The sequence below is a fragment of the Nerophis lumbriciformis genome, linkage group LG19 (assembly GCF_033978685.3).
Source record: "Nerophis lumbriciformis linkage group LG19, RoL_Nlum_v2.1, whole genome shotgun sequence".
NCBI classification, from domain to species: domain Eukaryota; kingdom Metazoa; phylum Chordata; class Actinopteri; order Syngnathiformes; family Syngnathidae; genus Nerophis; species Nerophis lumbriciformis.
This window is the reverse complement of record NC_084566.2, coordinates 37,992,612-38,016,445: the sequence shown is the minus strand read 5'-3', so window position 1 is coordinate 38,016,445 and position 23,834 is coordinate 37,992,612. Positions and strand designations below refer to the sequence as shown.

The following is a 23,834-nucleotide window of genomic DNA, read 5'->3' as shown; positions in this document are numbered from 1 at the left end:
CTTTTCCGGGATAGAACTATGGACTCGGACTTGGAGGTGCTGATTCCCATCCCAGTCGCTTCACACTCGGCTGCGAACCGATCCAGTGAGAGCTGAAGATCTTGGCCGGAGGAAGCCATCAGGACCACATCATCTGCAAATAGCAGAGACCTAATCCTGCAGCCACCAAACCAGATCCCCTCAACGCCCTGACTGCGCCTAGAAATTCTGTCCATAAAGGTTATGAACAGAATCGGTGACAAAGGGCAGCCTTGGCGGAGTCCAACCCTCACTGGAAACGTGTCCGACTTACTGCCGGCAATGCGGACCAAGCTCTGACACTGATCATACAGGGAGCGAACCGCCACAATAAGACAGTCCGTTACCCCATACTCTCTGAGCACTCCCCACAGGACTTCCCGGGGTACACGGTCGAATGCCTTCTCCAAGTCCACAAAGCACATGTAGACTGGTTGGGCAAACTCCCATGCACCCTCAAGGACCCTGCCGAGAGTATAGAGCTGGTCCACAGTTCCACGACCAGGACGAAAACCACACTGTTCCTCCTGAATCCGAGGTTCGACTATCCGGCGTTATTCATTGTTATAATATTAATAATAATATAATATAATATCAATATTATTACATTTAATATAGAAAATTGCATAGCTGACCAGCCTGACCTCATGTTGTATTTCTCTGAAACAGCAAACTGGTTAAAGGGGAACATTATCACCAGACCTATGTAAGCGTCAATATATACCTTGATGTTGCAGAAAAAAGACCATATATTTTTTAACCGATTTCCGAACTCTAAATGGGTGAATTTTGGCGAATTTAACGCCTTTCTAATATTCGCTCTCAGAGCATCGGGAAGCAATCCGCCATTTTCCCAAACACCGAGTCAAATCAGCTCTGTCATTTTCCGTTTTTTCGACTGTTTTCCGTACCTTGGAGACATCATGCCTCGTCGGTGTTGTCGGAGGCAGATATTTACATATATCCGAATTTTAGTGATACTTATTTTCTTTCATAGTCATATTTGAAAACAGCTCGTGTTTTCCATTTCATTTTCTTTCTTTTTTTCCAGCAAGTAAACTGTGTGTGTTAACCTTGAGTTCTTTGGAATGTATTATGACTAGGAAGACGTTGTGCATGTATTATGGCTAGGGAGAGGGAAGAAAAGAGGGGGTTTCGGGGTTGGGAAGACAGACCATTTTGGCGGCGCGATAGAATGTTCTATGCTGGACTGGTCTCCAAAATATATTTGCAAAGCTTTGAAAATAAACAACAAAATACCTATTCTGTCTCTGGTGGTTTTTCAACTCAGCTTTAAGTGTCGTAAAAAGCTTGGGAGCGACTTGTGACTTGAATTCCCTGGGAGGAACAACTGGTCCAAAACGCAACAGTGTGTTGTCGGAGGGTGTAACAACACGAACAGGGACGGATTCAAGTTGCACCAGTGGCCCAAAGATGCCAAAGTGGCAAGAAATTGGACGTTTGTTCCGCACACTTTACCGACGAAAGCTATGCTACGACAGAGATGGCAAGAATGTGTGGATATCCTGCGACACTCAAAGCAGATGCATTTCCAACGATAAAGTCAAAGAAATCTGCCGCCAGACCCCCATTGAATCTGCCGGAGTGTGTGAGCAATTCAGGGACAAAGGACCTCGGTAGCACGGCAAGCAATGGCGGCAGTTTGTTCCCGCAGACGAGCGAGCTAAACTCCCCTGGATGTCTTGGCTCACACCGTCCCTTATGCCACCGAAGATGATCAAGAGAAGAATATCGACCCTAGCTTCCCTGGCCTGCTGACATCAACTCCAAAACTGGACAGATCAGCTTTCAGGAAAAAAGCGCGGATGAGGGTATGTCTACAGAATATATTAATTGATGAAAATTGGGCTGTCTGCACTCTCAAAGTGCATGTTGTTGCCAAATGTATTTCATATGCTGTAAACCTAGTTCATAGTTGTTAGTTTCCTTTAATGCCAAACAAACACATACCAATCGTTGGTTAGAAGGCGATCGCCGAATTCGTCCTCGCTTTCTCCCGTGTCGCTGGCTGTCGTGTCGTTTTCGTCGGTTTCGCTTGCATACGGTTCAAACCGATATGGCTCAATAGCTTCAGTTTCTTCTTCAATTTCGTTTTCGCTACCTGCCTCCACACTACAACCATCCGTTTCAATACATTCGTAATCTGTTGAATCGCTTAAGCCGCTGAAATCCGAGTCTGAATCCGAGCTAATGTCGCTATAGCTTGCTGTTCTTTCCGCCATGTTTGTTTGTGTTGGCTTCACTATGTGACGTCACAGGAAAATGGACGGGTGTTTATAACGATGGTTAAAATCAGGCACTTTGAAGCTTTTTTTTTAGGGATATTGCGTGATGGGTAAAATTTTGAAAAAAACTTCCAAAAATATAATAAGCCACTGGGAACTGATTTTTAATGGTTTTAACCCTTCTGAAATTGTGATAATGTTCCCCTTTAAGACTGAATCAACATCACCTCTGTTGGCATCAGCCAACCAGTGCGCTCCATTTAGCAACAATTTGTCAATTAAGGGAGTTATGATCATTTTAATCAACATTTACCGTATATTTCGGACTATAAGTCGCAGTTTTTTTTTCAGTTTGGCCGGGGGTTCGACTTATACTCAGGAGCGACTTATGTGTGAAATGATTAACACTTTAGCGTAAAATATCAAATAATATTATTGATCTCATTCACGTAAGAGACTAGACGTATAAGATTTCATGGGATTTAGCGATTAGGAGTGACAGATTGTTTGGTAAACGTATAGCATGTTCTATATGTTATAGTTATTTGAATGACTACGTTAACATACCAGTTGGTTATTTATGCCTCATATAACGTACACTTATTCAGCCTGTTGTTCACTATTCTTGATTTATTTTAAATTGCCTTTCAAATGTCTATTCTTGCTGTTGGCTTTTATCAAATACATTTCCCCAAAAAATGCGACTTATACTCCAGTGCGACTTATATATGTTTTTTTCCTTCTTTATTATGCATTTTCGGCCGGTGCGACTTATACTACGGAGCAACTTATACTCCGAAAAATACGGTAACACACTTACTTGTGGTCTTGAGAATATGTATTTGATATGCTCTGATGTCAATTTTGCATACATTTCGCATCTATAACCTACTTTCTGCATATGTCTGCAAACCGTTAATGTTTGGAGGCGTTCCCTTTAGACTGCAAATGAAACCCTCCACAACCCACCCATGTGTCTTTTGAGAGTGTACACTGATAAATATATATCTTTTGAGGATGTACATCACCATTATTTATTTTCAGACACAGTCGAAAATAAACATCACAAAAAATTTTAACAGTTTCAGCGATTTTAAGGTTGTTCTCATGATGTATACATGTTTTTATGGTATGGTCAAAAAAAAAACCTACTGCCGCCTTTCTTTGCATCCGCCCCGATACAGTTTTGGCAGTAGTGTCATGTCTATAGCGGGATCCAAGATAATTTCTTAATGCTGTCTGCTATTTTAACATCAGCATCGCTATTAGAGGCATAATGTTTGTAATCTTTGTCAATATTATAACGGACATCACTTAAAACAAGTTGTAAGGATCCGCAAATCCTACATTGCAAAAAGTGAAATCTAAGTAGGATGAAATATGTCAAATAAGGGTGATATTTACTTATTTTCTGTCTGATAAGATAATTCTTCTCACTAAGCAGATTTTATGTTAGAGTGTTTTACGGTTCGCAGCTGAGTGTGAAGCGACTGGGATGAGAATCAGCACCTCCAAGTCCGAGTCCATGGTTCTCGCCCGGAAAAGGTCTGGAGTGCCATCTCCGGGTTGGGGAGGAGATCTTGCCCCAAGTGGAGGAGTTCAAGTACCTCGGAGTCTTGTTCACGAGTGAGGGAAGAGTGGATCGTGAGATCGACAGGCGGATCGGTGCGGCGTCTTCAGTAATGCGGACGCTGTATCGATCCGTTGTGGTGAAGAAGGAGCTGAGCCGGAAGGCAAAGCTCTCAATTTACCGGTCGATCTACGTTCCCATCCTCACCTATGGTCATGAGCTTTGGGTTATGACCGAAAGGACAAGATCACGGGTACAAGCGGCCGAAATGAGTTTCCTCCGCCGGGTGGCGGAGCTCTCCCTTAGAGATAGGGTGAGAAGCTCTGCCATCCGGGGGGAGCTCAAAGTAAAGCCGCTGCTCCTCCCCATGGAGAGGAGCCAGATGAGGTGGTTCGGGCATCTGGTCAGGATGCCACCCGAGCGCCTCCCTAGGGAGTTGTTTAGGGCACGTCCGACCGGTAGGAGGCCACGAGGAAGACCCAGGACACGTTGGGAAGACTATGTCCCCCGGCTGGCCTGGGAACGCCTCGGGATCCCCCGGGAGGAGCTGGACGAAGTGGCTGGGGAGAGGGAAGTCTGGGCTTCCCTGCTTAGGCTGCTGCCCCCGCGACCCGACCTCGGATAAGCGGAAGAAGATGGATGGATGGATGGATGTTTTACTTGTTTTAAGTGATTTGGTCCTAAATGATCTCAGTAAGATATTACAGCTTGTTGCTGAGATTTGATGACCTATATTGAGTAAAACATGCTTGAAACTAGAATATCAAGTGTTGCAAAGCTGTGTCATCAACACTCACAAGTATAAAACTACTTTTTTAAAGTAATCATTTCTTACTTGGGCGGCATGGCGTAGTGGGTAGAGCAACCGTGCCAGAAACCTGAGGGTTGCAGGTTCGCTCCCCGCCTCTTACCATCCAAAAAATCGCTGTCGTTGTGTCCTTGGGCGGGACACTTCACCCTTTGCCCCCGGTGCCACTCACACCGGTGAATTGAATGATGAATGACAGGTGGTGATCGGAGGGGCCGTTGGGGCAAATTGCAGCCACGCTTCCGTCAGTCTACCCCAGGGCAGCTGTGGCTATGAAAGTAGCTTACCACCACCAGGTGAGAATGATTGATGGGTTCTACATGTAAAGCGACTTTGGGTACGGTACTTAGAAAAGCGCTATATAAATTTCAGTTATTATTATTATTATTATTACTTCAAGCATGAAAAAAAAAATCATGATGCCGAGCGCATATCATTATGTCAAGATAATGGCACTAGCATTTACTTCATTTAAGAATATTTTTCAACATATTGAGCAAAAAGGTCTCTTTTTTTCCTACCAAGAAAAGTGCACTTGTTATTAGTGAGAATATACTTATTTAACGGTATTTGGGGGTTCACTGAGGTTAGCTCATTTTACTTGTTTTGGAAAGTCTTGACAAGCCAAATTTTCTTGTTTTATTGGCAGATAAATTTGCTTAATTCAAATAAAATACCCCTCATTTTTGTATTTTTGTTTTTGTTTTTGAACACTGACTTTTTGCAGCGCACTGCAAAAACTAAAATCTAAGTAAGATGAAATATCTCAAATAAGGGTGATATTTGCTTATTTTCTGTCTGATAAGAAAATTCTTCTCACTAAGCAGATTTTATGTTAGAGTGTTTTACTTGTTTTAAGTGTTTTGGTCCTAAATGATCTCAGTAAGATATTACAGCTTGTTGCTGAGATTTGATGACCTATATTGAGTAAAACATGCTTGAAACTAGAATATCAACTGTTGCAAAGCTGTGTCATCAACACTCACAAGTATAAAACTACCTTTTTAAAAGTAATAATTTCTTACTTCGAGCATGAAAAAAAAATCATGATGCAGAGAGAAGATAATGGCACTAGCATTTGCTTAATTTAAGAATATTTTTGAACATATTGAGCAAAAAGGTCAATTTTTTTTTTCCTACAAAGAAAAGTGCACTTGTTATTAGTGAGAATATACTTATTTTAAGGTATTTTTGGGTTCATTGAGGTTAGCTAATTTTACTTGTTTTGCAAAGTCTTGACAAGCCAAATTTTCTTGTTCTATTGGCAGATAATTTTGCTTAATTCAAATAAAATACCCCTAATTTTTTCCATCCATCCATCCATCCATCTTCTTCCGCTTATCCGAGGTCGGGTCGCGGGGGCAGCAGCCTAAGCGGGGAAGCCCAGACTTCCCTCTCCCCAGCCACTTCGTCCAGCTCCTCCCGGGGGATCCCGAGGCGTTCCCAGGCCAGCCGGGAGACATAGTCTTCCCAACGTGTCCTGGGTCTTCCCCGTGGCCTCCTACCGGTCGGACGTGCCCTAAACACCTCCTGAGGGAGGCGATCGGGTGGCATCCTGACCAGATGCCCGAACCACCTCATCTGGCTCCTCTCCATGTGGAGGAGCAGCGGCTTTACTTTGAGCTCCCCCCGGATGACAGAGCTTCTCACCCTATCTCTAAGGGAGAGACCCGCCACTCGGCGGAGGAAACTCATTTCGGCCGCTTGTACCCGTGATCTTGTCCTTTCGGTCATGACCCAAAGCTCATGACCATAGGTGAGGATGGGAACGTAGATCGACCGGTAAATTGAGAGCTTTGCCTTCCGGCTCAGCTCCTTCTTCACCACAACGGATCGATACAGCGTCCGCATTACTGAAGATGCCGCACCGATCCGCCTGTCGATCTCGCGATCCACTCTTCCCTCACTCGTGAACAAGACTCCGAGGTACTTGAACTCCTCCACTTGGGGCAGGGTCTCCTCCCCAACCCGAAGATGGCATTCCACCCTTTCCCTAATTTTTTTTTCTTTTTTTTCTTGTTTTTGAACACTGACTTTTTGCAGTGTAGTGTGACGTCATTGGTCAACCAGAAAAGTTATTCAGTAATCCGCGTTAAAAAATAAATAAGTGCCGCCCGGTGTAAGGGAGGAACATGGCGTATGACCAATAGTTGCATTTGAGAGTGTGCATGGACATTTTTTCTGTATATATTTGAGAAATCACATACCTGCCAACTTTTGAAATCAGAAAAACCTAGTAGCCAGGGTCCAAGGGCCGCAGGCCCCGGTAGGTCCAGGACAAAGTCCTGGTGGAGGGTTCAGGGCTTCGTCCCCCGACGCAAAATGATTATTAGCATTCAGACAGGTTAAAATGTTGCTAAAACCATCACTTTTCTATCAGTCACAGTGACTTTTCAAAACAAAAATATTACAGCAAAAATCATATGGGTTGATTGACATGTTTATTCTGTAAGCTAACTTCAATAGTTTGAAATTATTTTGACAGTTAATGCCAGTTATCCTGTCAACCTTTCACAAGACTTCAATTTGTTAATTGAAAGTATAAACGGTATAAACACTTTTTACAGTAAACAAATGGTAAAACAGTACTAAACAATTCCATTAAAAAAAAAATTGGTGTCATTATTAACTTTCTGTCCAAGCTTGTATAATCTACTGCCTTGTTCAATTGTAAAAAATATTCTGTGCCTAAAATTCACATTTCTATCACAATTATCATACTGTAAACATGATAAGCTAACTTCATTAAATTTAATAGTCCTGTCAATAGCATGGAATTACAATTCAAATGTAGTTTTTTGTAAGCCTTTCAAAAGAATTCAAAATATGAAAAATTAATGAAAATTAATTTAAGCCATCAGACACTTGAAAAGTGGCACATCACATCTTTAATGTAATCATTTTAACTTTTCAACAGAAATAGCACTGCAAAAATATTAAGGACATACTTCTGTATTTTGGTAGTTATGCTGTCAACATTTAACAAGATTTCTTCAACTTGGACTTGAAAGCATAAATAGTATAAACACTTTTAACAGTATGTCGTGCTGTGAAATACAGCCGACAGGATTGCGCACCAAACACGAAGCAAGGCCAAAGCGCATGCATGGTGCAAGAGAACAAAGGACTTCTTTCATTTAAGGTTTGTGATAAACCATCAAACTCATTCGTTAAAAGGACTCTATAGTAATATAAAGCGAATTTTTCTGGACATTATCATGCAAGAAAAGTTTATTTTTGGGACCGCGATCACCGCGTAATGATTTTTAAAGGTTGCATTACAAACATTTAACTGTCCCATGTGATCAGCCAGTGCGATTGGAAATCCATGCTCAATTATTGCCTCCGTAAATAAAACTTCGGTATTCATCACATCCAAAGAATCTGTTTGGGCGACGAAAAACGTTGAAAGTTTTCCACTTGTATCGCTAGCAACGGCATTAGACTTGTGTTTTTTTGTCCCAACGTGGTCTTTTACATCGCTAATTCCTCCGTGTCCGATCGAAAAATCTTGTCTGCACAAGGTGCAATTCGCGTAGTTTTCACCCTTTTTTTTTTTTTAAATGAATGAAAAACCGTATTTTTTATCACTGCAACCGTAACCCGGAATAGGTTGATGAAAACCGTACGAATTACGGGAAAACCGGAGTAGTTGGCAGGTATGAAATCAGACTAATTTAGTGCATGGAAACGCAGTGAGTGTAATTAATCTACCTACATGACGTTCCAGATGTTCCTTACCCGAGCAAAACACTTCAGTAGGCGTTTGTCGTAGTCATCCGTCACTCTGCCTCCATACTGCACTTCAGCCAGCATGTAGCGCAGTGTCACCCACGACACATCCTAAGGAAGGTGGGGTGGACGAGTGAGTTTAAGTCGTGTACGAGGACCACCTAAGAGAGCTCAGACACATACGTGCATGTGTGCTCACCTTTCTGGGGCCGCAGTCATCCAGGTGTCTTTCCACAAACTCCACACTTGCGGTGAAATCAGCAGAGTTGAACTCATATGGGATGTTCCAACCCAGCGGTCCAAATTTGCGCCGTTCCTTAATTTGGAATACAAATATGAATATTAGAGTGATTGTTTGCAAGCTTTACGTGGCTGTGTCATAGGGCCCGAACTTTCCAAAGTGTTGTAAGCTTTATATCCCGCCCTCCTACGTACCAATTCGTTATGTTTAGGGATGTCCGATAATATCGGGCTGCCGATATTATCGGCCGATAAATGCTTTAAAATGTAATATCGGAAATTATCGGTATCGGTTTCAAAAAGTAAAATTGATGACTTTTTAAAGCGCCGCTGTACGGAGTGGTGCACGGACGTAGGGAGAAGTACAGAGCAGTTGCGTCTCCCAGTCAAACTTGCCAACCCTCCCCATTTTCCCGGGAGACTCCCGAATTTCAGTACCCCTCCCGAAAATCTCCCGGGGCAACCATTCTCCCGAATTTCTCCCGATTTCCACCCAGACAACAATATTGGGGGCGTGCCTTAAAAGCACTGCCTTTGCGTGCCGGCCCAATCACATAATATCTACGGCTTTTCACACACACACAAGTGAATGCAAGGCATACTTGGTCCACAGCCATACAGGTCACACTGAGGGTGGCCGTATAAAGAACTTTAACACTGTTACAAATATGCGCCACACTGTGAACCCACACCAAACAAGAATGACAAACACATTTCGGGAGAACATCCGCACCGTAACACAACATAAACACAACAGAACAAATACCCAGAACCCCTTGCAGATGCTTGTTTTCATTCAGAAAAATCGACCTCTCACACGTGATGACAAGGAGAAAAAGAATTAGCCCACCCTTTGAGCGGTCAAACTATGAAAAAAACCTCGACTTATAGTCCGAAAAATACGGTATATATATATACATATATATATATATATATACATATATATATCCATCCATCCATTTTCTACCGCTTATTCCCTTTTGGGGTCGCGGGGGGCGCTGGAGCCTATCTCAGCTACAATCGGGCGGAAGGCGGGGTACACCCTGGACAAGTCGCCACCTCATCGCAGGGCCAACACAGATAGACAGACAACATTCACACTCACATCCACACACTAGGGCCAATTTAGTGTTGCCAATCAACCTATCCCCAGGTGCATGTCTTTGGAGGTGGGAGGAAGCCGGAGTACCCGGAGGGAACCCACGCAGTCACGGGGAGAACATGCAAACTCCACACAGAAAGATCCCGAGCCCGGGATTGAACCCAAGACTACTCAGGACCTTCGTATTGTGAGGCAGATGCACTAACCCCTCTGCCACCGTGAATATATACATATATATATATATATATATATATATATATATATATATATACATACATATACATACATACATATATATATACATACATGTACATACATATATATATACATACATATACATGCATATATATATATATATATACATACACATATACATATACATACATATATGATATACACACACATAGACATACATACAACACATGCATACATACACATTCCTACATACATACATACACACACACATAGGATTGGTTGAAGTGTTCCTTTTTTTCCGTTTGCGGCCCTCATTGGAAGAGTTTGGACACCTACCATGTAGGCGCACCGAAAGAAACCTCCCCTTTGCACATACTGCTCAGTACCTGCACGGCAGAGTGGAGAAAAGCCACGCCGTACAGCAGAGGCTTCCACGTAGGCAGGTTGCTGACCTCCAGTTGGTTCTGGGAAATGCTTACAAAGGTTCGCTTTAAACTGGCGCGAAGCCCCTGCGGCGGATCGTTGGTGAACTTGATGGATGACTAGGGATGTGGGTTGAGAGAGAGTTATATTGAAAGATTCAGCATGTGTTTTCTTTTAAAACCTTACAATAAAGTAAAAGGTCACCTGTAGAAGTGTGATGGAGAAGAAGTCGTGAGGCTCCGTGGTGACCCACACCCTGAAGGTTTTGTGGACGGTCTTGGTAAAGAGGACGGTTTCCAGCAATTCGTCCATGAACTCCAGCCCCAAGTGACAATTCTGCAGAAGGACCCAGCCGCCCTGCGAGTACCAAACATGCTCAGCTCATGCATGCCGCCGCTGAATTACATTTTGAAGCATAAGTGTGGAATACATACCTCTGCCATTGAAATGCTAACAAGTTTTCTTGCATGCACCTCTTGTCCTTGACCCATGGATATAGACTTACAGCCTGTGAGATATAACATGGTGAAATCATGTGGACAAACTGATGAGTTAGTCCTGTTTACCTAGACTTAGTTTCTTTCCGAGGGCTTCGATCTGGTTGGTCGGATCGGAGCCCATGGACAGGAAGCAGATTAGCGGCGTGCGTGTGTCGCTCTCCTCCCACGTGCCGTGCAGGTTCAAAAGCACCGGCTCGGCAAACCGGGCGCCCATGGAGTCCCCCACGTACTTCCTGGCCTGACTCAAGGTGCGATCAGGACACCAAGACCTGCCAGGAAAGAGGTCACAAGGATTATTGTGCCTTATACTTTAAAATAATATTCAAGTCTGACCTTATCAGCATGAGCTTATTAAAGACGTCCAAGGAGTTCAAGTTATCTGGAAGGACCAATTCCTCCGGCGCATCACCACTGGCCCATATTTTCCATTGCTTTCCACTCTTAGATACCTACAAACACAGAATGAGGAACGCCTAGAAACATGCGAGCCACAAATTCCTTTTAAGTTTCACCTGATTGAGGATGTTTGCAAACTGTGGCAGTTTGCTCAGTTCCACCAGGTTCAGCCACACAATGTCCAGGATCCAAGTGAAGGGTTTTGGGGGGCACGCCTTAAGGTCAAGTGCAGCACCACCTGGGGGGAAAAGCACTCGTTTTTGTCACCGCCATGTAGAGATGCGCGGATAGGCAATTATTTCATCCGCAACCGCATCAGAAAGTCGTCAACCATCCGCCATCCACCCGATGTAACATTTGATCAGAACCTCACCCGCCCGCACCCGCCCGTTGTTATATATCTAATATAGACGATGCAAGGCATTAGTGAGGTTATAAAGCTTTTGCCTGTTAAAGAAAGGAGACTGATCCAATGCAGCACAGACATTCGCGTGCCACGCTGTCACGACCCAGACGCACACCAGTGCGCAATCATATGGGAGTCGCGCTGAGCGCACCTCCAAGCGCGTCTCGCTGCCGGCGACGGCCGGGTATGGGCCCAACGCTCCAGCGCCATCCATTTTCAGGGCTAGTTGATTCGGCAGGTGGGTTGTTACACACTCCTTAGCGGGTTCCGACTTCCATGGCCACCGTCCTGCTGTCTATATCAACCAGGGTGAGCCCCACCCCTTTCGTGAGCGCACTGCGCGCGGAGTGACCCCTGTTACGCGCCCCCGGCAACAGGGGTGGCGGGCAGGTAAGCTGCGCGGGCGGAGCGCGCGGAGTGACCCCTGTTACGAGCCCCCGGCCACGGGGGTGGCGGGCAGGTAAGCTGCTTACCTGCTGCGCGTGACGCCGGCCGCGGCGAAAGCGGACGAGGCGGGGTGTCGGTGCGGTGGGCGCGGTGGTGACCCTGGACGTGCGTCGGGCCCTTCTCGCGGATCGCCTCAGCTACGGCTCCCGGTGGGGCCCTCTCGGGGGAAGGGGCCTCGGTCCCGGACCCCGGCGAGGCGTCCCTTCTCCGCTCCGTAAAAGTGTCCATCTCTTTTTTTTTTTTTCTTCTGTTGTGGCATATGCAGCAGGTGCCTGCTCGTTTTTCGTATGTGGGTAACAACATTTAACTATGTATATATATTTCCGAATTGGTTTAACTGCCACCCGCCTGAATCTATTTAAAATCTAATTTTTTTTTATTTCAACCGCCCGACCCGACCCGACCCGACCCGACCCGCGGATAAAATCTAATTTTTTTTAATTTCATCCGCCCGATCCGCGGATAATCCGCGGACTCCGCGGTTGTGCCCGCAAACCGCGCATCTCTACCGCCATGCATTCGATACCACGTGTGTCAGGTTCAAACACTGATGACATTATTAAACAAGACAAGAAGCAAGGAATCAAACAGAGACATAATTAAATTTGGCTCAATGAGGAGAAATGCGTAGACACTGTACCCTTGTTAAGTGTTGTCCCACGCTCTGACGAAAGATTGTACGCCTCCCCTTTTATTTGGACTTTCCCTGATTACATGGCAACAGCCGTTTCTAAGGGAGGGGGGTCGTAAACAGCCATCGCCTTTGGTTACAAAACAGTTCAAAGAAAAGGTCGTAAACAGTTCAAAGAAATGGTGCCTGGAGCTTGGGCAGGTCCCGCTTTCTCTCCGCTTTGTAGATCTCGGGTCAAGGCAAAATCTTTCTGTGGATTACAATACATCAAAGAAACCGACGCCTTCATGTCGCTTCCCATCCTACACAGTGGAGTTTTACAATCCTTTTGCTTGGTAAGATCAAAGACAGCTTTTGTCCTCTCGCAGGGCGAGCTGAACTCAATGTAACACAAAGTTTTGTGAGAACTTAGACACAATTATTCCGACAACGTTAATGTATTTTTTTGTATTAGCTAATGCTGCTGCACACCAAAGGGTGAACATTTGTCAAATCACGCACCCCGTCTGTGTTGCCTGTACACGTATTTTTTCCACAAATACACCGCACGGTAGCGCTGTATCGAACCCCAAAGACTGGCTCTAATAAGTATGATTGATTTAAAATGTTTCAGACAACCAAACTCGCGCTACAAAGCTGTATTTTCAGTGTACGGTCAAATCCCCACAAAATTTGGTACAGATTTTCAGCGCAATGGTAAGCACATATGTGCAACATTTGAGCAAGTCAGGTTGGAATGCCATCAAGCAAAATGTCTTAGCAGGGGGATGTGCGGGACTTTGCAACTAAGTGTCCATAAATCATTTGTCTAATGACTATACAAATTTGCGGATGGCTGAATTTCATGTATTCGAGCAAGAGGGCCATTCCACCGGATCGGTGCCAATTGCTTGTTGCAACATCTAAAAATACACATACCGTATTTTTCGGACTATAAGTCGCAGTTTTTTTTCATAGTTTGGTGTGCGACTTATACTCAGGAGCGACTTATGTGTGAAATTATTAACACATTACCGTAAAATATCAAATAATATTATTTAGCATATTCAGGTAAGAGACTAGACCAGGGGTCGGCAACCCCCGGCTCTTTGATCACTCTGATGCGGCTCAGCAGCTTACTTGCTGAACCCCTCAATTTTCCCGTGAGACTTCCGGATTTCAGTGCCTCTCGCAGAAAACTCCCGGGATTAATATTCACCGATTTTCACCCTTACGGCTATAATAAGGGCGTGCCATGATGGTACAACATTCGGCGCCCTCTACAATCTGTATTAACAGCGTGCCAGCCAAACACTTGTTATACAATATACATCTTCTGCTTGCACACGTACGTGACAGCAAGGCATACTTGGTCAACAGCCACACAGGTTACAGTGACGGTGACCATATAAAACAACTTTAACACTCTTACTAATAATGCGCCACACTTTGAACCAAAACCAAACTAGAATGACAAACACATTTCGGGAGAACATCTGCACCTTAACACAACATAAACACAACAGAACAAACACCCAGAATCCCATGCAGTCCTGACTCTTCCGGGCTATTAAGTGTGTTCGGGAGAACATCTGCACCTTAACACAACACTGACGGTCGCGGTATAAAAAAAACTTTAACACTCTTACTAATAATGCGCCACACTGTGAACCCACACCAAACAAGAATGACAAACACATTTCGGGAGAACATCTGCACCTTAACACAACATAAACACAACAGAACAAACAACCAGAATCCCATGCAGTCCTGACTTTTCCGGGCTACATTATACACCCCTGCTACCACCAAACCCCGCCCCCACCCCAAGCCTGCTCCCTCACACATCAACCCCCCCGCCCCCCTCCCTCTCTGTGCGTCGGTATATAATGTAGCCCGAAAGAGTTAGGGCTGCATGGGATTCTGGGTATTTGTCCTGTTGTGTTTATGTTGTGTTACGGTGCAGATGTTCTCCCGAAATGTGTTTGTCATTCTTGTTTGGTGTGGGTTCACAGGGTGGCGCATTATTAGTAAGAGTGTTAAAGTTTTTTTTTATACCGCCACCGTCAGTGTAACCTGTGTGGTTGTTGAGCAAGTATGCCTTGCTGTCACCTACGCAGAGGTGGGTAGTAACGTGCTACATTTACTCCGTTACATCTACTTGAGTAACTTTTGGGATAAATTGTACTTCTATGAGTAGTTTTAATGCAACATACTTTTACTTTTACTTGAGTATATTTATAGAGAAGAAACGCTACTTTTACTCCGCTACTTTTATCTACATTCAGCTCGCTACTCGCTACTAATTTTTATCCATCTGTTAATGCACGCTTTGTTTGTTTTGGTCTGTCAGACAGACCTTCATAGTGCCTGCGTTTCAACAAATACAATCACTGGTGACGTTCACTCCGTTCCACCAATCAGATGCAGTCACTGGTGACGTTGGACCAATCAAACAGAGCCAGGGGTCACATGACCTGACTTAAACAAGTTGAAAAACTTATTGGGGTGTTACCATTTAGTGGTCAATTGTACGGAATATGTACTGTACTGTGCAATCTACTAATACAAGTTCCAATCAATCAATCAAAAGTGTGAAGGAAAAAAGACCATTTTTATTTCAACCGTACACCCCGTCAAAAGCCTAAAGACTGACTGCACAGTTCCTGTCTTCACAATAAAAGTGCCGCTCCATCGCGCCTGCGCTTTCAAAATAAGAGTCTCCGAAAGCCTGCGCAAACAAGCTAGCAAGCTACGGAGTTTGCCGCCAATGTATTTCTTGTAAAGTGTATAAAAACGAATATGGAAGCTGGACATATAAGATGCCAAAAACCAACCACTTTCATGTGGTATTAGACAGAAAGGAGGAACTTTTGTTCTCCTCCATTTGAAAACGTGGACGTTATCATCACTACTGTCTGATTACAATCAATGCAAGTCATCAGAATCAGGTAATACACCAACTTATATTCTTGTTTTCATGAAAGAAAGGAATCTATATGTGTTAAACATGCATGTATATTCATTAAAACACTATTAACATGTAAACAAAAACGGCAAAAAAATATATATATAAATTATATACTGTATATATCTATGTATGTGTATATATATATATATATATATATATATATATATATATATATGTGTGTGTATATATATATATATATGTATATATGTGTGTGTGTGTGTGTGTGTGTGTATATATATATATATATATATATATATATATATATATATATGATATGTGTGTGTATGTTACTCATCAGTTACTCAGTACTTGAGTAGTTTTTTTACAACATACTTTTTACTTTTACTCAAGTAAATATTTGGGTGACTACTCCTTACTTTTACTTGAGTAATACATCTCTAAAGTAACAGTACTCTTACTTGAGTACAATTTCTGGCTACTCTACCCACCTCTGCACCTACGTGAGCAAGCGGAAGCCCCATACAACATGTGGCTGATCAGGCACGCTGATTGTAGCGGGTGCTATACAGTATGCTGCACGCATGACGCTGACAACCGCTATTCATTTAAAACCCGCGTGCCGCACCAGCTTAAAAATTCCATAAAAAGGTGTGGGCTTCGTGTCTGAGACCCCTGGTTTATACATAGCACAAAGCAAAAAAAAACAACTTTGTATGTAGTGTTATTTCATTTAAAATTTCAAAAATTTTTGCGGCTCCCATTGTTTTCTATGATTTGTGAAACTGGTCAAAATGGCTCTTTGACTGGACTCGACGTATAAGACTTCAATGGATTTAGCGATTAGGAGTGACAGATTGTTTGGTAAACGTATAGCATGTTCTATATCAGTGGTTCTTAACCTGGGTTCGATTGAACCCTAGGGGTTCGGTGAGTCGGTCTCAGGGGTTCGGTGAAGGTCAAGACACACCCGACTCATCGTGTAAATAAAAACTTCTCCCTATCACCATATTATGGATACCCCCAAACAATGTTCCCTTTAATTTTCCATCTGATTTGCACGTCTGTAAAAGTTAGAATAATTATGTATAAGTTATCACACAACTGTTATGCTTAAAGGCCGTTGCTATAGTTATTTTCAATTGTGCTGAAGTTGTACTTTTCTATCTGTGCAAAGGCACAACTTGTAATCTTGTTTTGCGAGTTGTCTCGTGTCAGCAGTTTGTTTCCAGACCCTGCCTGCTGACAGCCAAGGACGGACATCAACGCAGACAAAACAGAGACAGGGCGAAATCACGAGTGTCAGCACATTTTCATTTTAAATAATCATGCATTGTGTCTAATGCAGTGTTTTTCAACCTTTTTTGAGCCAAGGCACATTTTTTGTGTTGCAAAAATCTGGAGGCACACCACCAGCAGAAAACATAAACTCAGTTGACAGTTAAAAGTCATTGTAGCAATTGTTGTATATGACTTTAAAGCATAACCAAGCATGCATCAATATAGCGCTTGTCTCAAAGTAGGTGTACTGTCACGACCTGTCACATCACGCCATGACTTATTTAGAGTTTTTTTTGCTGTTTTCCTGTGTAAATGTTTTAGTTCTTGTCTTGCGCTCCTATTTTGGTGGCTTGTTCTCTTGTTTTGGTATTTTCCTGTAGCAGTTTCATGTCTTCCTTTGTGCGATATTTCCCCGCATCTACTTTGTTTTAGCAATCAAGAATATTTTAGTTGTTTTTATCCTTCTTCGTGGGGACATTGTTGATTGTCATGTCATGTTCGGATGTACATTGTGGACGCTGTCTTTGCTCCACAGTAAGTCTTTGCTGTCGTCCAGCATTCTGTTTTTGTTTACTTTGTAGCCAGTTCAGTTTTAGTTTCGTTCTGCATAGCCTTCCCTAAGCTTCAATGCTTTTTCTTAAGGGCACTCACATTTTGCTCATTTTTGGTTTAAGCATAAGACACCTTTTTACCTGCATTTGCAAAGCAATTAGCTACCGTTTGCCACCTACTGATATGGAAGAGTATTACACGGTTACTCTGCCGAGCTCTACACAGCACCGACACTCACAACAACAACACATAATTTGCAGACTATAATAACTGGTTTGCAAAAAATGTTTTTAACCCAAATATGTGAAATTAGATAATCTCACACGGCACACCAGACTGTATCTCACGGCACACTAGTGTGCCGCGGCACAGTGGTTGAAAAACACTGGTCTAATGGGCTGCTTGCATTACCCCTCCCTTCAGAAGCAGCCTCAGTGATGTTAACTAGGGACCTCCCGAATAAATAGAGGAGCACGTGGGACTGTACCTTAGAGCGTAGAGGTAAACTTTAACTGAGTGTGCAGCCCAATACGTCTCTCCTCATGAGTACAATTCAACTCTGTCTCCTTCTTCTTGTCTTGTGTAGTAGATAGTTTGGTGTTTGAACCGGACAGGAATTTGTTGTGGGTTCATGCACTGTGTTGGTTTTGTTCTTGGAACAAGGCGATGTTCATGCACGGTTGATTTTGTGCACCAGTAAAAAAAACATAACTTTGTCTTGAATTAAAAAAAATACATAATATTTTTCACTAAAGAAGGGTTCGATGAATGCGCATTTGAAACTGGTGGGGTACGGTACCTCCAACGAGGTTAAGAACCACTGTTCTATATGTTATAGTTATTTGAATGACTCTTACCATAATATGTTACGTTAACATACCAGTTGGTTATTTATGTCTCATATAACGTACACTTATTCAGGTTTTGTATTAGTGTTCTTAAAATAGATATACCGGCCTCCAGACACACTTTTTAATCTAAATCTGGCCCCCCGAGTAAAATAATTGCCCAGGCCTGCCATACACCATACCTTCACTTAAATGTAGAGTATATGTAGAATATATTTATATTATTTATATATTATATATATAATATATTATATATATATTATATTATTTATTATTATTACTGTCTATTGTGAGCGAACTGTGGTGCTGAATTTCCCCCAGGGATCAATAAAGTACCTTCTATTCTATTCACACTCATTTTACACAATAGACTAGACATAATCATAGATAATAAGACTATACTGTAATACATAGTCGCATACATACTTGCACTTGTAAAGAACATAATGTCATGGCTGTCTTGAGTTTCCAATCATTTCTACAACTCTTATGTTTTTTGTGATAATTTTTGTTTCATCTGACATCACATGGACAAAGATAAAACCTTCTGGAGGAAAGTTCTGTGGTCAGATGAAACAAAAATGGAGCTGTTTGGCCACAATACCCAGCAATATGTTTGGAGGGGAAAAGGTGAGGCATTTAATCCCAGGAACACCATGCATACCGTCAAGCATGGTGGTGGTAGTATTATGCTCTGGGCCTGTTTTGCTGCCAATGGAACTGGTGCTTTACAGAGAGTAAATGGGACAATGAAAAAGGAGGATTATCTCCAAATTCTTCAGGACAAGCTAAAATCATCAGCCCGGAGGTTGGGTCTTGGGCGCAGTTGGGTGTTCCAACAGGACAATGACCCCAAACACACGTCAAAAGTGGTAAAGGAATGGCTGACTCAGGCTAGAATGAAGGTTTTAGAATGGCCTTCCCAAAGTCCTGACTTAAACGTGTGGACAATGCTGAAGAAACAAGTCCATGTCATAAAACCAACACATTTAGCTGAACTGCACCAATTTAGTCAAGAGGAGTGGTCAAAAATTCAAGCAGAAGCTTGTGGATGGCTACCAAAAGCGCCTTATTGCAGTGAAACTTGCCAAGAGATACCGCATTTTTCGGAGTATAAGTCGCTCCGGAGTATAAGTCGCACCGGCCAAAAATGCATATAAAGAAGGAAAAAAAACATATATAAGTCGCATTTTTTGGGGAAATGTATTTGATAAAAGCCAACAGCAAGAATAGACATTTGAAAGGCAATTTAAAATAAATCAAGAATAGTGAACAACAGGCTGAATAAGTGTACGTTATATGAGGCATAAATAACCAACTGGTATGTTAACGTAACATATTATGGTAAGAGTCATTCAATCTTTATCAATCAATCAATCTTTATTTATATAGCCCTAAATCACAAGTGTCTCAAAGGGCTGCACAAGCCACAACGACATCCTCGGTACAAAGCCCACATATTCAAATAACTATAACATATAGAACATGCTATACGTTTACCAAACAATCTGTCACTCCTAATCGCTAAATCCCATGAAATCTTATACGTCTAGTCCAGGGGTCGGCAACCTTTACCAGTCAAAGAGCCATTTTGACCAGTTTCACAAATTATAGAAAACAAAGGGAGCCGCAAAAATGTTTGAAATTTTAAATGAAATAACACTGCATATGAAGTTTTTTGCTTTGTGCTATGTATGAACCAGGGGTCTCAGACACGCTGCCCACACCTTTATATGGAATTTTTAAGCTGGGGCGGCACGCGGGTTTTAAATGAATAGCGCTTGTCAGCGTCATGCGTGCCGTGATGGTACAGCATATTGCGCCCGCTACAACCAGCGTGCCTGATCAGCCACATGTTGAATGGGGCTTCCGCTTGCTCACGTAGGTGACAGCAAGGCATACTTGCTCAACAACCACACAGGTTACACTGACGGTGGCGGTATATAAAAAAAACTTTAACACTCTTACTAATAATGCGCCACACTGTGAACCCACACCAAACAAGAATGACAAACACATTTCGGGAGAACATCTGCACCGTAACACAACATAAACACAACAGGACAAATACCCAGAATCCCATGCAGCCCTAACTCTTCCGGGCTACATTATATACCGAAGCACAGAGAGGGGGGGTTGATGTGTGAGGGAGCAGGCTTGGGGTGGGGGCGGGGTTTGGTGGTAGCAGGGGTGTATAATGTAGCCCGGAAGAGTCAGGGCTGCATGGGATTCTGGGTGTTTGTTCTGTTGTGTTTATGTTGTGTTAAGGTGCAGATGTTCTCCCGAAATGTGTTTGTCATTCTTGTTTGGTTTTGGTTCAAAGTGTGGCGCATTATTAGTAAGAGTGTTAAAGTTGTTTTATATGGTCACAGTCAGTGTAACCTGTGTGGCTGTTGACCAAGTATGCCTTGCTGTCACGTACGTGTGCAAGCAGAAGATGCATATAGTATAGCAAGTGTTGGGCTGGCACTCTGGTAATACAGATTGTAGAGGGCGCCAAATGTTGTACCATCATGGCACGCCCTCATTATAGCTATAAGGGTGAAAATCGGTGAATATTAATCTTGGGAGTTTTCTGCGAGAGGCACTGAAATCCGGAAGTCCGAATGTGTTAATAATTTCACACATAAGTCGCTCCTGAGTATAAGTCGCACCTTGAAAAAAACTGCGACTTATAGTCCGAAAAATACGGTACTCATAGAATGTGTAGCATGTTGATAAAAACGGTGTTACCTTTAATAAGAATCTGAAACTGGCTGTGTTGTATCTTCCCGTTCTGCAGGTCAATCTTGAGGGCCATCAGCAGCGTGAAGATGAACTTGTGGTTCTCGTACAGTCCTCTGACTGTGTACCTGAACACTTCGTAAGTCAAGTACTCGATGATGTTGAGGATTCGTTTGGACGTTTTGGACGACTTCTCAGACCTGTCGAAGTATTTTGCTGATGAGAGAACCCAACGTGTGCAGAAGCAAAAGCAGACCCTGGAGTGACTAGCCTTACTTTGCCAGCGAAATGTCAAAAATCTTGAGGAACTGGCCCAGGGAGGTCTGGTACATGACGTTGACCATGCTCATCTCCGTGATGAGGAAGTAAAGTATGCTGCCTCGGCACGCCACTGGACGATACTCGGACTGAGCCGCCTTGATCTTCTCCTCTGCCTCGGCGGCGATGTTCAGCTTGGCGCTGACCTCGGCAGCCGTTTGCTTGGTGGTGCTCAAGATTCCGATCATGGAGTCATCGTCCACCAAGGAACCTGAGGACACACAGTCGTATTATTACACCTGAATTCCTAGCAGACGTTATCATATGGAGCAGGTCTATAACCAAACCCCCCAAAGACAAGCACATTTGTGACAATCCATCCATATTCCTCCGCTTATCTAAGGTCGGGTCGCGGGGGCAGCAGCCTAAGTAGAGAAGCCCAGACTTCCCTCTCCCCAGCCACTTCGTCCAGCTCCTCCCGGGGGATCCTGAGGCGTTCCCAGGCCAGCCGGGAGACATAGTTTTCCCAACGTGTCCTGGGTCTTCCCCGTGGCCTCCTACCGGTCGGACGTGCCCTAAACACCTCCCTAGGGAGGCGTTCGGGTGGCATCCTGACCAGATGCCCGAACCACCTCATCTGGCTCCTCTCAATGAGCCAGATGAGCAGCGGCTTTACTTTGAGTTCCTCCCAGATGACAGAGCATCTCACCCTATCTCTAAGGGAGAGACCCGCCACCCGGCGGAGGAAACTCATTTGGGCCGCTTGTACCCGTGATCTTGTCCTTTCGGTCATAACCCAAAGCTCATGACCATAGGTGAGGATGGGAACGTAGATCGACCGGTAAATTGAGAGCTTTGCCTTCCGGCTCAGCTCCTTCTTCACCACAACGGATCGATACAGCGTCCGCATTACTGAAGACCCTGCACTGATCCGTTTGTCGATCTCACGATCCACTCTTCCCTCACTCGTGAACAAGACTCCGAGGTACTTGAACTCCTCCACTTGGGGCAAGATCTCCTCCCCAACCCGGAGATGGCAGTCCACACTTTCCCAGGCGAGAACCATGGACTCGGACTTGGAGGTGCTGATTCTCATCCCAGTCGCTTCACACTCAGCTGCGAACCGATTGATGACATTTAACTAACATTTTCTTTTCTTTGTGCTCGACAAAAGAAAAGTAGTGAGGATATCTCCATGTTAAGAAACTGGACTTCTGTCTTCGCCATGATGTCTTGTTAGTTGTTATGAGAGTAGTGTATGTGTGTGTGTGTGTGGCAGTCCACACTTTCCCAGGCGAGAACCATGGACTCCGACTTGAGAATCAGCACCTCCAAGTGCTTGTGACAAATGCAAGTAAAATACCAATTTGAAAGGAACTTCAAACAGAACCAAACAGATCCTGGGGCCATTTTCAGCCCACAGCTCCGTATTATAAAAATTGAGATGTTGCGCTCTCGATCATGGGATCGGCTGATCAGCTGACAATCACAGACAATATTTAGCGCGGCTGTTGTTGCTTGACCCAAGCAAGGTTTAACACTGTTGGAGGTTTTGTGCACGCAATGAACGGTGATGGTAATAAATCAACATTGCAGACTCCCTGAGCTTTTGGAGGCAACACACTGCAAAAACAGAAATCTAAGTAAGATGAAATATCTCAAATAAGGGTGATATTTGCTTATTTTCTGTCTGATAAAATAATTCTTCTCACTAAGCAGATTTTATGTTAGAGTGTTTTACTTGTTTTAAGGGTTTTGGTCCTAAATGATCTCAGTAAGATATTACAGCTTGTTGCTGAGATTTGATGACCTATATTGAGTAAAACATGCTTGAAACTAGAATATCAAGTGTTGCAAAGCTGTGTCATCAACACTCACAAGTATAAACTACTTTTTTAAAGTAATCATTTCTTACTTCAAGTATATCTTTATGTCAAGATAATAGCACTAGCATTTACTTCATTTAAGAATATTTTTCAACATATTGAGCAAAAAGGTCTCTTTTTTTTCTACCAAGAAAAGTGCACTTGTTATTAGTGAGAATTTACTTATCTTAAGCTATTTATGGGTTCATTGAGGTTAGCTAATTTTACTTATTTTGGAAAGTCTTGACAAGCCAAATTTTCTTGTTCTATTGGCAGATAATTTTGCTTAGTTCAAATAAAATACCCCTCATTTTTGTATTTTTTTTTCTTGTTTTAACACTGACTTTTTGCAGTGTTGTCCTTTGTTCAACTTATTTAGTTATACTAGTGGTGTTCCTCAAGGTTCCATTTTAGGTCCACTCTATTTCATTACATGGGCTATTCAACTGGTGGCCTTCGGGTTCAGTTAAATAAAAAATACATGTCAGAGACTCACATTTTTTCAGCAAAACACGAGAGTGCTGTCATATAGATGATCTTTGACTAGCTTTTTGCTAAAAAAAAAACCTCTACAACTTTGACAAAATACATGTCTGCTGTAGAGGACACTGGTTGTCCGGAATATACAAAATAAGAATATTCTGGAAAAGTGGCCCCCTAAATGCTCCATGCAGAAATAGGACA

At 43.1% G+C, this 23,834-nt stretch overlaps 1 protein-coding gene across 2 annotated transcripts in view; it reads right to left on the bottom strand.

Annotated features, from left to right (window-relative positions):
- LOC133618461 (dynein axonemal heavy chain 8-like) overlaps positions 1-23,834 on the bottom strand; it is a 245,622-nt gene that overhangs the window by 15,200 nt on the left and 206,588 nt on the right. For both annotated transcript variants that reach the window (XM_061978829.2, XM_061978830.2), the window contains 10 exons: positions 21,304-21,556; positions 21,037-21,227; positions 11,347-11,468; positions 11,168-11,283; positions 10,901-11,103; positions 10,769-10,842; positions 10,539-10,691; positions 10,298-10,453; positions 8,574-8,690; positions 8,384-8,485 (listed from right to left, as the gene is read on the bottom strand). In XM_061978829.2, the coding sequence (XP_061834813.1) occupies positions 8,384-8,485; positions 8,574-8,690; positions 10,298-10,453; positions 10,539-10,691; positions 10,769-10,842; positions 10,901-11,103; positions 11,168-11,283; positions 11,347-11,468; positions 21,037-21,227; positions 21,304-21,556 (1,487 nt within the window). The remainder of the gene's footprint in view (positions 1-8,383; positions 8,486-8,573; positions 8,691-10,297; positions 10,454-10,538; positions 10,692-10,768; positions 10,843-10,900; positions 11,104-11,167; positions 11,284-11,346; positions 11,469-21,036; positions 21,228-21,303; positions 21,557-23,834) is intronic.